Below are 13,180 nucleotides of genomic sequence, written 5' to 3'. Positions count from 1 at the left end.
TGTTGCAGTAAATTAAAACAATAACAAGTGACTGTATCATAAAACTTAGTTTCATCATATGTTTTCAATGGGTCACTATAAAACACAGAAATGTGCAGTTTAACTTTAACAAAACAACAAAAAAGAGGATAATACAACCAAACCAAAAATTTTGAAAGATGAAAAATGTGAACAGATTAAAACATGATAAAGCTCTAAAGTTTCCACCACCATGTCTCAGAAAGTGAAGGTGTCAGTGAAGCGTATAATCTTTGGTTTGTACACTTGTTTGACTGATGGATCCCCATAATTTATTGTTTTATACTTTGGTCTCTGCTTTTTAACTTCTTGCTGTTGCTCTGGCAACAGACAAACTGGATTTTCTTCATCTTTCATCATTCTGTCTTTTACCGGAGGAAGTGTTTCATGTTGTGTCTTTGCTTCATTTGTCGCATCTGAAGGAAGGGACCGGTCGGAGTGGAGAGCCTTGTGGGTGTCTGAAGGTCCTGTGCTATAAGCAGCAGGCTCATAAGACTGTGATGATAGAGGAGGCTTTGGGGTCTCAGGCTTGGTGACAGATCTAAAGACTCGAGGAATTGGGTATGGTCGCGTTCCATTTTGAGCAGCTCCGCTGTTGTCCCCAATAGAAATATCATGGGGTTCATTTCTAGCCTCTTCCACACTTCTTACATCGCTTCCAGGGAGATCTCTTAAATAATGCTGGAGGGCTTTCCCGGTCAAAGTTTTTTCACCAAAAGACCATGCAGAAGGACTTGGCTGGATAACTGCTAAATGCCAAAAAACTTGGGCTTCCTCCTCACAGATAAGCTTGTAAGACTCGGGAAGTGACCACTTAGACACACAACTGTAAGGGATCCACTGGAGCTCTCCGTGACTCTGCTTCCCAGCGATGCACTTCTTTCCATCATGTTGCTGGAGACTGGCACAGGCTTTGGTGTCGTTCAGTGAAGAGTCAGATTCTAAACTCTCTTGACAAGGTTTCACTCCTTTATCTAAAGTAGAAGCTTGTTTTTCTCGAAGGCTTACAGGAACGGTAGCCTGCTGTTCTGGCCTTTGTTCCACCCCATCCTGAGTTATTCTCCTCCCAAAGAGCTGTCGGACACACTTCCATTTAACCCTTTTGTTATGGCTCTGCTGGTTATTTGCATCTTGATTGTTCTTCCTCGGTTGCATGGGATCGGTCAGCGAGGCATATGCACTAAGTTTCATCTTCAGGCTTTCCTTACAAACGGTTGCAATAGATTCAAACTTCTCCATCAAGGAGAGCAGGAGGGCTCCTCTTTTAACATGTGGTGGTTTGATTTGCCGCTGCATGGCCTTCTCCTTCTCCGCAGCCAAGGTGAACTTGGCGATGATGTCCTTCACACTACTCCCTTTCTTTGATCCGCACTTTTTTCGTTCTCCTTGGGGAATGTCTTGTTCACCGGTTAGATTCCTAAAACCCGCCTCACTTTTACTGCAGGACAGTGCTCCCACCTGTCGCTGATGACTGACTGCAGGTTTGGGAGTGGACTTCAAAAATTTAGATTGAAGAAGCTGGAATGTGCTAATGCGACGGGGGCGTGAGACTCCTCCACAAGTTGTTTTCCCGGACTTGCATTTCTCATGTTGCTTGGAGATGAAACCCTCCTCAGGTGGTTGAGTCTCGCAATTGATGTTTGTCGATTCCGCGCTTCTCCCACTCACCCAGTGTCTGTTTCCTACTCTTATCTTAGCTGTTGCTAGCAACACATTGTCTTTGTCTTGGGTGCTGAACCTCTCCTGAGTCAGATACTCCATGAGAGTGTCCAGAATCCCTCGAAGCACAGGTGGACAGTTGCGCTCTCGAACCATCTTCCTCAACGTCCTGGCATTTGAAGTGACACTGGTTTTCTGTGAACATAGTCTATGGAGAGTAGAGGAAATACAGTTCTTAATCTCCACAAATGAGACTTGTTTGGCAGGTATTAGCTACAGTTGTCGCTGTAGTATTTAACAGGAAATAACTTATTCTTATGATCAGTAGGTTTGTCTATCTTTGTTTATTTTTGTCTTATATTATGAAGTGTTTCATGTACAATTTATTTATACTTATTCTTTTACGAGAAAAAATGATTATACTCTTTAAGAAATAAGATCATAGTAGGAGGGATTGGCTCATAATATCAGTTGCTATTAATATTAACATTTCCCAGGACTGCCATATGTGTTGAAAATGCTTGCAGAAATCTAAGATTTTTTTGCGCAACTTCAGGAGAAGCAGCGTCCTTACTTTTAACAGACATTTTTAATACAGGCATCACAATAACTAATATGTTTATCTCATGACAGCAGATTTGATGTGGCATGAAATGAGTTGCATATCTCGGTATCGTTTTTTTAAATTGGTGTAGTGAATGTTTGGACAATATCTGCATATTGGATATCGGCAAACTGTCAATATCTTACATCCCTTGTTTTAAGTAAAACATATTTACACATGAACCTAATCATAATGTGCTGACAGGACCTTTTGATGTATTTCCTACTGGAACTGGGAAATTGCCTGAAAATAATCAATTAATTGCGCATAACACAGCCCAAGCAAATCTGAAATACCCGGTCTGTATGGAGGCACATTTCTGCATCATCATGTAAAGGAAAAAATAATGCACACATGTCTAGCTCTTGAGTTTGAGATCCTTTTCCTGGATTTGAACTCCCTCAACAGTTTGGTGCTCTCACTGTGAAACATCACAGCAGCAGTAACATCGAAATGTAGTTTCATGTCAAGAAAACTTGTGTGATCTTTGCACCAAAATGTGATTTAATCTAATAACATTTGTAACATCACACATATAGTCAATTTAAAAGGTAATAAACATGCAGTCAAAAGCTTGTATCTCTAGATAGAGTTCAAGAGGCCTTCATACAGTACATATTGCATAGTCTTTGATCGAATCAGTGCATACTGTTAATATCTGTTAGCTTCTAAAGAAACATGTCCAACAGTAGGAAAACTCCTAAAGGATCTCTATATCCACACAATGTTAAATGTTCTGACAACAGAGCTCAAATTACAGTTTCATCCCTGCTTCATTGAAGTCTTCAGCGGTCTTGAATACCACAGTCAGAAAAAGTAGACATTTTTTGGGATGAAAGAGTGACTGTATTACACAGCTTCGATTCTTAGAAGCCTGAAGAAGTCAATAGCAGGTGAGGTAAGGAGCGATGGGGATGCAGGTTGGAGTGGTCAAGGAGGAGTCAAGTGGGTACTAGGGCTAGGGGATGTGCAGTTCCTCTAGTAGCCAGAAGGGGTTGGGGCCATTTCTGAAACCAGCATTACTTGTCAAAGCACTTCTCTGCGGACGCTGCCTTGTAAAGCGCCTCCCCCAGCTCCTCCAAGCGCTGTCTTTTGTCCAGCTCCTGGCACAGGCTGGAGGGAACCTGACCTGTCCCGTACAAAAGTCCATACAGACAGCCAGCTATCAGCCCTGTGGCCTCCCCTTCACCTGAAATAAGAGAGGAAATGAGAGGCAACGCTGTTAAAGGAGGGAGGGATGGAGAAGCTCTCACCTCCGTGGAACATGGCTCTTCTGCAGAGCTCTGCCCAGTCACTCCCAGCGAATAGCAGACTGTCATATGCAATCATCGGGGAATCGTGCCCACGTCGGCCTGCACGCCCCTCGGAGCTCCAGCGCTTGTACACCTACATTAACAAGTGAAAATATGATAGTATTTACTGGCTGCTGGCGCTCTTCAGACAGCATGGGTGAACTTTCCTTGTCGGTCTCATCGGCATCGTAGTGACCGGAGGACACCGGTTTGTTCTGTCCCTCCTTCTCAATCTCTCTCTCCTCCAGGTAAAACTGCCACTTTGCTTCAAAGTAAAACCATGTTTCTTGGTACTCTGAAGAAAACATTTGCAGACAGTGAATTACTTAAAGCATTAGTCCCTTTTAGATTATTCTTATTTATTTTGATTTGGGGGGTAAGCCAAAGACATATTTTGTCAGATCAAATCAAGTTCACGCCAACATCTTTCCAGCTGAGGGAAACAACATATAAGAGTTTGAATGCAAACAAACAGTGCCAAACTACTAATATACACATGCAAATATTCACACACCAAATTACACCAACACTTTACAGTGTTTTTGTGTCATTTTAATAGAAGCCTACAGGGTATTCCTATGTACAAGTGATGGCTTGATAAGGATTCATGAAACGGTGTCCTATTTTCCCAAGTCCACTAGATGGCACTCTCTGCTATATGACCTTTTTCTTTTAGCAACTACCATGATCAAACGTCATCCTTACTACGACAACAGCGCCACCTGCTAAGCTCTGAAAATGGGGACTCTGTTTGGGACTCTGAAATATGTGATGATGTTATTTGCAAGTCCCACCTGCCATGTGTCGAATGGTCTTCCTGCAGTACTCCTCAGCCCGAGGGATCACCTTCATGAGTTCACGGCCCCAGGACACTACAGGTTTCCCTTGAATTGCATATGAAGCAAACAGTGCTGTTGTCAATGAACCCAGAAAACCTAAAATAATAACATAAAAAGTGATGTTACCAACAACATTATTCGGATACACCTTTATCACGACACATAATCACAGCGACAGATCACCTGTGGGATGGTTGTGGGTCATTCGGCCCACCTCAATGCTGACCTCCACAAGGCTGTCAAGTCTGTCAGGCTGCCAGTATCTCATCCCGATACACATGGCTTTAGCTGCAGCCCCGAACCCCGAGCCTTTTTCGTTGAAGGGTGTATGCCAGGCCAGCAGATAGTTGTGAGGTTTAAGATGAACGCAGCCCTCCACTGTGGCAGGATCAGGAGCGCGGCCCTGAAGAGACACCATGGCTTCCACGTAAAGCCGCACCATCTCACGGTAGAGGTCCTCCAGACACCAGTAGTCTGCACGCACAAAGCCATTTATGATTGGCATGTTGAGACCAGATGAGCAGTGGTGAGCGAGCTAAGTTTAGAGTCAGGCTGCCACTCCGCAGATTAAGGACCAGCATGCCACGGGAGTGAGCAGTGGCATCCCCAGCACATGAGGTCAACAGAGCTCACAGCAGTTCTTCCAGGAATTTGCGCATATATGTGTCGTTTTTAAGGGTGGCAGCTGAAAAAAAAAAACTCTCATCCATGGATGACACAAGGCCATGTGGGCCACACTGTCATATTCAATGCAACATACTGCTCATTTTTATGGTGAAGAATCGCTACTTTCATAATGCATTTCATCAGTCGAAGTTCGTAAAATAGCACTTTTCTCTGCTTCGCACTCATCGAGTTTCACACCACAGTTGCTTTCTTTTTGTGTCTCGCAAGTCCACTCACAAGAAATCGGTGTCATCCCTGGATCATGGATGAAAGATGGATTTTGACTTAACACAGACAACAAAACTTCTCCAAAGTATATTCTGATTATTCAAAAACCACAGTGATGGTGACTCACGGTGTCCTCACAGCCTCATCCCTGGTGTAACAAGTTTGTGACAGTTCACCAACACTTGTTCTGGCCATCATCTGGCTTTACTCACTTTCATTCTGAGACAATCTCTATTCACCCTGACAATTTCTCACGCTCTTCCTCTCCATGCTACTGACTTCTGAGAGTGGCTACCTGATGCTTTTGCTCTGCAGCACTGAACCTTGAGGTTGGTATCATGAGGTCACTCATGAGAAGCTGTACCTCCTCCACCACATCTATGAACTCATCTTCTCACAGTGATCTTCTCATCTTCTGACAGTGTTCCGAACTAAACCTGCTAGCTTGAACTAACCAGGAACACAATGTGTGGCTAAATGTGGCAGCATAATCTCTGATGAGGTCAGCTGTGCTGAGCAAGTCTGTCTCAAAGGCTTCTGCCTTCAAGTCCAGTCTGATCCAGTGAGTAAAAAAGTAAGCAGTAGTTTTGCAACGGACAGCTGTAGATCAGCTGCTATTTTAGACTCTTCAGTCCCAGTAGCTCTGGATCATGCAGCAGCATCTTAAGATATCGTATGGATCAGGGGATCCCTGAAGCAGTTGTGGATTGGATGCGAGACGGATTACAGTAATGCATCCCCTTTATCATCCAGAGCGTCGGTGTCAGTTAGTGATTAGCAGTTCACATTGACTTGGAGATTCTATTCTGGATGTTCCAAATATAGGATAACCAAACAACCGTACCGTCTGTGAAGAATGGATAAAAGAATGCTTGAAGAAACGAAGCGCACGGCTCTCAACTATTCTGGAGCAGTTATTAAAAATAAGATGAAATTTTGGATTAGCTCAGGGATCTAAGTCATTCTGTTCATTGGCAGGATCATATTTTTCATTTTTCTTTTCTTGTCCATGCAATATAATGTATGTGCTGTTACCGGTTATCAGAGCCTCTGCTGTTGTCATGAGCATCAAGGTTGTGTCGCTCAGGGGCCAGTTATCTGGGTCCAGTCTGAGGGCACCAAGACCCCCGAGAGAAGCCAGCTCCTCCTGGATCTTCTTGCCCGATGTGCAGCTTTCCCAGCGACCTTTTCTATATCCCAAAGCATCGCCAACTCCACTCAGCACCATGGCAGCCTTGAACTTCTCCATCTTTCAATCTCAGCTGCACCTTCCTCTGGAGTATTTTCAGCTTTGTTCACGCTGGATGACCATCAGCGTTTGGGTGGATGTAAAGTAGCCGGATAATAGTTTCACCTTCACCGCCGTCCCGCTGCATCAAGTCCCCATCAGCTGTCACACATCTCCTCTGTCAGTTCACACTCGCACAAAAGAATTGCATTATCACTTGTTGCCTCTTTGTGTTGGTTGACGTGCATCCAGCTGGTCAGGTGTGCCCTAAAAAGGCAATCCCCTCGACTCCGGGGCCATGAGAACTGGGTGTGGAGTGGTGCTGTGGGCCGGGCCATTGGGACCAGATGATAATGCGCTTCTGTCCTGGAGCGCACCCGTGTCAGCTGGTGCTGGACCTTTTTGACTCTTCGCCCATGGGAGGAGAGGAGAGGGGTGGGGGGAGGAAAATCACACTGATGTTTCTAAACCACCCCCCGCCCCCTTCCACTTCCACCTCCCTGCCCTCGAGCTTAAACCACTAGTTGATCACTCACTATTTTAAACACATACTCATTTATCATCACCTGCCTGTTATATTTCCATTAGCTGTGAGAACACATCTTTTTAAACCCAACTTTTCAAAACATGTCAAGTTGGTGCAACATTTGATGAAGAAAAAAAAAAGACCCATTGAAGTTCAAAGACTTTGTGTTACTCTACTCCAGCTGCTATTCTCTACCCCTCTGTACTGTAATTCTTTGGATGACAACAGAACCACCTCCCAATGTTATTATTTTATGTATTTATTCGATGACCTCGGTGTCCTTTCCTTCTTGTTTACCCATCCTGTTTACATTGGGTAGTCACTGGTAACCCTTATTGAAACACAGTCCACATGACTTCTTTCTAAAAATGACTCCAATATACACTGTAAGAAAAAGTATTTCACAGTTATGAAAGAAAGAATCCAGAAGAGCTGAATTAATGATGTGCAATGAGGTTGACAACGTAAAAGAGGTCCTCCTTTTGAAGTCCATTTTATCAAACCAACTTAAATAATCTCGCTCACTGGTTCCAGAGACTGTCCCCGCCCACCCATCTGTAGGTTGCTGTCATTCTAAACCTATTTAGAGTCACCAGACACAAAGCAGAGGAGCGTACCATGATGGCATGTGGCTGGAATGCAACCTGATAAGAGACAACTGTTACCAAGCTGGTCTTTGATCTGAACCGTCAAACAAACAATATCTGTTTCAGACACCAACAATGTGCGAATCATAGATGACGCGCAACAAGTCGATCCTCATGCTTTTATTGGCAAGCCTTACCTTTGTGGAAAAACATCCCTCCTGCCAAGACAGAAGAAGATGCTGATTTGATCACACATTGACAAGCAAATACAATAAAATTGCACTTGAGCAGATTTCTTTGAACTACAGCAACCATTTGAAAAATGATTCGGTTGCCATGACAAACTACATAGAAGTCGGATGTATTTCAATTGCTGTGTGAAGACTTTAGTATTCTATTCACTGCAGAATCAGGAGGAGCTTTTTTTGCATACTGATGTGGATGAAGTTGCTTGTACTTGTATGCTGTATGACGATGTACAGTTCAGCGGAGCAATGCTAAATATCAGAAGACAATTACCCTCCTCTTTAAGGAAAAAAAAAACAAAGGTGTAAGTGTTCAACAGATTCAGTACATGTAAACTGGACCAGACTGGCGCTACATACAGTGCTTCCTGAAAGATTGACCTCCGCTCAAAGTGAATTCAGTGCAGTTTCAAAAGGCAAAGGGATCACAACTGCATGACAACAGAATGTGCACAGCGGTTAACACAAACCAGAACTAAGAGGCAACCAAAAGATGAGGTGAGGCTCGTGAATCAGGTGCCAGTGAGATCAGAAAGTCTGTGCTGTGTTTCATACAAAACAGCCACCATAAAAAACCTCAAAGAGGAAAGGAAGCCAACTAACCCAAAGACACTTGACTATATTACTTATAAAAGATATTCAAGCATTTCATGACAGGAAGCCATCTTTACACACCTACAACATCCATACTATTGAACACAGCATATAGAAAGTCTGGCATTGTTTCGCCCTATGTTTATCGCACGACTCATCTTGTGCTCTGTGCGTACTTGTTATAAGGAAATACATTTTTGTATAAGTAGAGTGCTTTGAGTCGCACGTTGTCAAGCCTGTTCACACCTGGGTCGCATTCTATCCCCTCCCACGCCGTCTTCGACAGTCTAATCAAAGTGTCACCGTCATTTTGTAAATCAACAAGAGACGAGAAACAATGCAGTACAACGTGAAGTGTGACGGAAGCACTGGGCTAGTACCGCGTGATCTGCCTGATAAGGGAGATTCACCAAGTTTCCTCCAAGGTGGTAGCTCATGGCACGACGAGACAAAACATTCCTTACTGTACACACAACTTAAAACGTGGCACTGATCAAAGAGGTCACAAAAGGTAGAAAATACTTGCTTCTTAGCACCACAGTTTTTTGCTTTTCCATGCTTTTTGAGTTGAAATGTTCTCAAGCCAGAGTGGACTAAAGTGACAACTTAAAAATGACTTATTTTTCTTAACAGAGAAGTGGCTGGAACTAACATCCCATCTATGAGAGAGACGCCAACCGCCCACTCCAGAATGTTCCGGGTGCTTCTACCTTGCTTTTTCTGCAATCACCCAAGTGGAAAAAAAACATAACATTTGACTTTGAGATTTTTGTCATTTTCCCAGGCCTCCTTTACAACTGCCAACAGTTGGCAACTCATGCACCGATTCAAAGAGGTCCGTCAGACCAGAAAGCTTTGTGAAGCTTCACATTCGACACAAATAACAAGAAAGTAGTGAGGGTGGATATTTGAAATCTATCTTGTTTAAGTAGATGATCATGCAACACCAGGTCAGTCAAGGGAAGACGGCGATTCTTCCTGCAGCAATAGAGTCATTAAATCTTCTCATAGGCACAGACTTGGGGACTTGGAACAATGCACCAAGTCGTAGCAGCAGCTTCAGGTCACAGCAAAACTTGCCAGTGAAACAGCCATGTACCTATTACATCTAATTCTGCATTTAAAAGTCTTGGCCTGTCAATAGTACAGTAACCGTTTAAACCGCCCAGTGTTTCAAAATGCCGGTCCTCCAGGTCCAGCTCTGTCCAAGGCATCATACGCAGCGACAGCCGAGATGCTGCAGTGGCCAAGCTTATTGAAAAGAAGTCTCTGTTGAGCTCATTTCGAATGGTAAAATTCTTTCAGTATAAAAGGTGATCAGATCAGACACAAAGTCCTTTCACTTTCTGGAGCTTGAACACTACGTCCTCCTGGTTTTGCTGCTCATCACAATGGGTCTGGCGAACTCCACAAAGTCGTCTATGAGAACAGGCCAAGCACCTGAGGAGAGAGAAAAGTGAGACTGTTTAACTCTCCACATATTCAGGAGATGGAAGTGACAATCAGTCAGGAAGTAGACTTGTCACCATGATCATGAGCAGAAGATCTTTCAAAAGGAAAAAAAATCAGCTTCATAAGAGTTTCCTGGTGCAACAAACCATTACAGGAATGGTCACAGGAAAGTGACTCAAAACATTATTAGACATGATTCAGAGTTTGAACAAAACTAAATACTTGTGTTCATTTTATTTTTTATTTTATACTTGCCTTCAGTTCAACAACTACATTTGACAACTCAATTTACACAAAATTTAGAATTACAGACTTGATATCATGATTTTGTCACTTTCGTTTTGCTTGGTACTGATGGAATCGGTAGTTTCACTGAGTAACAATAGACAATTCATACAGTAGACACCAGAATCAGCAGGATATTTTGAACGACAAGGACCAGTACATAGAAAACTAGTATATGCAAGTGATACTGCCATCTGGCTAAAAAGCTTATTAACAGAGGTGACGTTTTTTTTGTTTCAACATCATGTACTTGATTGATATGATGATGCCAGTACTGCAGTTGAGAAGCTCAAACAAAACTCTCAGTATTTGTTCGAAAGTCACACACTGAGCGTACAACACCACAGACGTTGGGGACATTAACCAGTGAAAGTGGGATGAGCTGTCACACCACATGGACCAAAGTCAATGCCCATTAAAACCCATGTCCATTGCAGGGTTCCATGCCTGATCATACTACATAACATTACCGGGTTGAACCACTTATGGTAATTTCGCTCTGTAATAGATATAATAGCAGTTGAAGTAATATTCAATATCTCACCTTCTTCGTCGTAGTTTGACATGTCGTCTTCGATCATATTCCCAAAGTCCAGAAGCAGATTCCATGTGTCTTTGGGGATTGACCTCTTGTGATGCTCCTGATAAAATGGAAAAATTGAGGGGGAAAATATAGTTCTGTCTTCAGTTGAAAAGGGTCCAATCTGCTTTATGTGTAGACGTGACCTGGTGGATTGCATCCAGCTCAGGAATGTTTCTGGACTTACTTGCAGAAATTGGTTCCAGAGATCTAAAAACTTGAACCGGCCATGAAGAACTAGATTCCAGTATGCCACAGCCATCTCCAACTCTGAAGAACAAAAAGCAAATATCAGTCATGGTTAAACTGTGACGAGTTGAATAAAGTCGCCCCACATACCTAAACCTTTCTGTCCAGGGTTTTTGGCAAAATTGAAGGTGAACTGGTAGAAATCTCTGAACTTCCCCGTGTCCTTCAGCTCCTGCTCGAGTTTAGGAAGTGTCGCCTTGAGTTTTTCTGGACTGTCACAGCTAAAAGGAGACCATGGAAGCAGACATCACAGGGAAACGAATCAGCTTTGAAAAAACAGAACCTCAATAACAAGGAAATAAACAAGCCATTATGAATCCAGCAGAGTGAGATTCTTGCTCACCCTAGTTCAGCCATTCCATCAAGGAACTCTTTTTTACTGAATTCACACTGTGTGGCCGCTCTGAACTTCCACGCTACCACCAGTATACTCATACTGGCAGGATCCAGCAGCAGGTCATCGCAGAACAGTTGGATTCCATCTATCCCGATTTTATTCTCATCCTGAGGGTCTGCACACAGTTGGGTGAAGATAGTGGTAGTTAGATCAGCAGCGCACACACTGAGTCCAATTCTCGGCCCTTTGGCAACGTTCACGGCAAAGGATGCATGTTTTTGTAGAAAGAAAAAATATATATACATTATAATATATTGTTAAATATATATTAATAATATATATTTTGCACCTAGGGGAAAGATGCTGTCCACATATGGAGGACAAAGGAAGAGGCCCCGTAAGGTCAAAGTAAAACATTTTTTGTAATTATATTAATTTTCACTCATCGGAAAGTTATCACCAGAACATACTGAATTACTGTTGTCGATTACTACACGGTATTTATTATTCAATTATTAATCTGTGTTGCCGATATTTCTCACACAAAAACAAAAAAAAAGTACTCAATGCGACAAAGACATTATTGTTAGTGAATTATTTCAGCTGCTCAATTGCAGCTCTGATCTGCATACTTGCCTCTATATCTGGTGTAGAGCTGCTCCAGCTTCTTGCGGTCTACTGAGTTTTTCATGGATTCTTTGCAGTACGGCTCTGGATTCCGGAAGTAGTTGTCGGTTGCAAGTTCTAATTTCCAGTCATTGTGTGTCAGGCACTAGATGGCTGTCCTTTCACCCGCCTCAGTGAAGGACATAAACTGTCGAACCTTATCCTTCTGAGATGATTTCAACTTGTTCTATGAAGGAAGAACAAACAGCTGGTAGGGTTGGTCAAAATTTCTGCGAATGACAAATGAAATAAATGTAAGAGGAAAACAATTGGAATAACCTGAAATATTCTTTTAAAGTACATACAAATTTGCACAGCACTGTAATGATTTTTGGATGATCAGTTAAAATGTATTTAGACCAACTAGAACATACACAAGTTTTGCCTCTGGGTGCGAGTTTGCAGTGTGGTCTGTCTCATTGTGTCAATCTATCCAGTGACCGTGGCTACACTGAATGAATTACTGCTTGTCTGCAATTTGAAAATGAAGACAACACAAACTGGTCATCAAAAAAATGGTGTTAATTTCCCATCACATGCAGAATGAGACAGAAAAACTATTCAAATTGATAAAACTATACATGTTGTGGGGCAGATAATTGGTTTTATGGTGGTCTCGTGTGGACCACTGGAAGTAAATGACACATTACAGTCCGCACAATGCATTTATTGTCGCGTATAATGCCGTAACACATGCCGATCTCACCGCTGTGTCAGGTTATTCCTTGACAGCAAATCCAAACATGAATCACTCAGTAGACTGCAGTCTGCTTCACAATTCACCAAGACTGACCTCTGACAATTCACAGATTTGTGACCCACTTCCCCCGAGAGGGGTTGATCTTGCGGGCTCTGGGCCGACTGGAGAAGGCAGACACCAAAAAGGGAAATGGTACGCGTCACACATGTTCCAGGTCCAAATATACCGACCACTGACCTGCCATCTGCCTCATATTCCAGACATATCAGCAGAATAATGCGACAATTGACCGGGGTCACCCCAACCTCTTGTATTTCTGAATGTTCACAGAGGTTGTATAACACACACACATGCAGGAAAAGCTCGAACTTCTCGTACAGTGGAACCTACCATTTTATACCCACTGTTTCGCTCAACTTCATATC

General features: G+C 42.9%; 2 protein-coding genes across 2 annotated transcripts; both read right to left on the bottom strand.

Annotated features, from left to right (window-relative positions):
• Positions 1–3,300: 3,300 nt before the first annotated feature.
• On the bottom strand, positions 3,301–6,555 carry adprhl1 (ADP-ribosylhydrolase like 1). The gene is made up of 6 exons (XM_053866259.1): positions 6,342–6,555; positions 4,596–4,886; positions 4,368–4,508; positions 3,743–3,868; positions 3,535–3,669; positions 3,301–3,470 (listed from the first exon to the last, which is right to left on the bottom strand). The coding sequence occupies exons 1-6, from the start codon at positions 6,553–6,555 to the stop codon at positions 3,301–3,303; spliced, it is 1,077 nt and encodes a 358-aa protein (XP_053722234.1).
• Positions 6,556–7,795: 1,240 nt separating this feature from the next.
• On the bottom strand, positions 7,796–13,141 carry dcun1d2b (DCN1, defective in cullin neddylation 1, domain containing 2b). Its single transcript, XM_053864835.1, is given in 8 exon segments — positions 7,796–9,926; positions 10,768–10,864; positions 10,991–11,073; positions 11,143–11,273; positions 11,396–11,564; positions 12,026–12,242; positions 12,849–12,916; positions 12,993–13,141. Coding segments are annotated over 8 exon segments (861 nt in total). The 5' UTR covers positions 13,009–13,141; the 3' UTR covers positions 7,796–9,846.
• Positions 13,142–13,180: the final 39 nt, after the last annotated feature.

Source organism: Synchiropus splendidus, chromosome 5, assembly GCF_027744825.2.
Source record: "Synchiropus splendidus isolate RoL2022-P1 chromosome 5, RoL_Sspl_1.0, whole genome shotgun sequence".
NCBI lineage: Eukaryota > Metazoa > Chordata > Actinopteri > Syngnathiformes > Callionymidae > Synchiropus > Synchiropus splendidus.
This window is presented reverse-complemented; position numbering and strand designations above follow the sequence as displayed.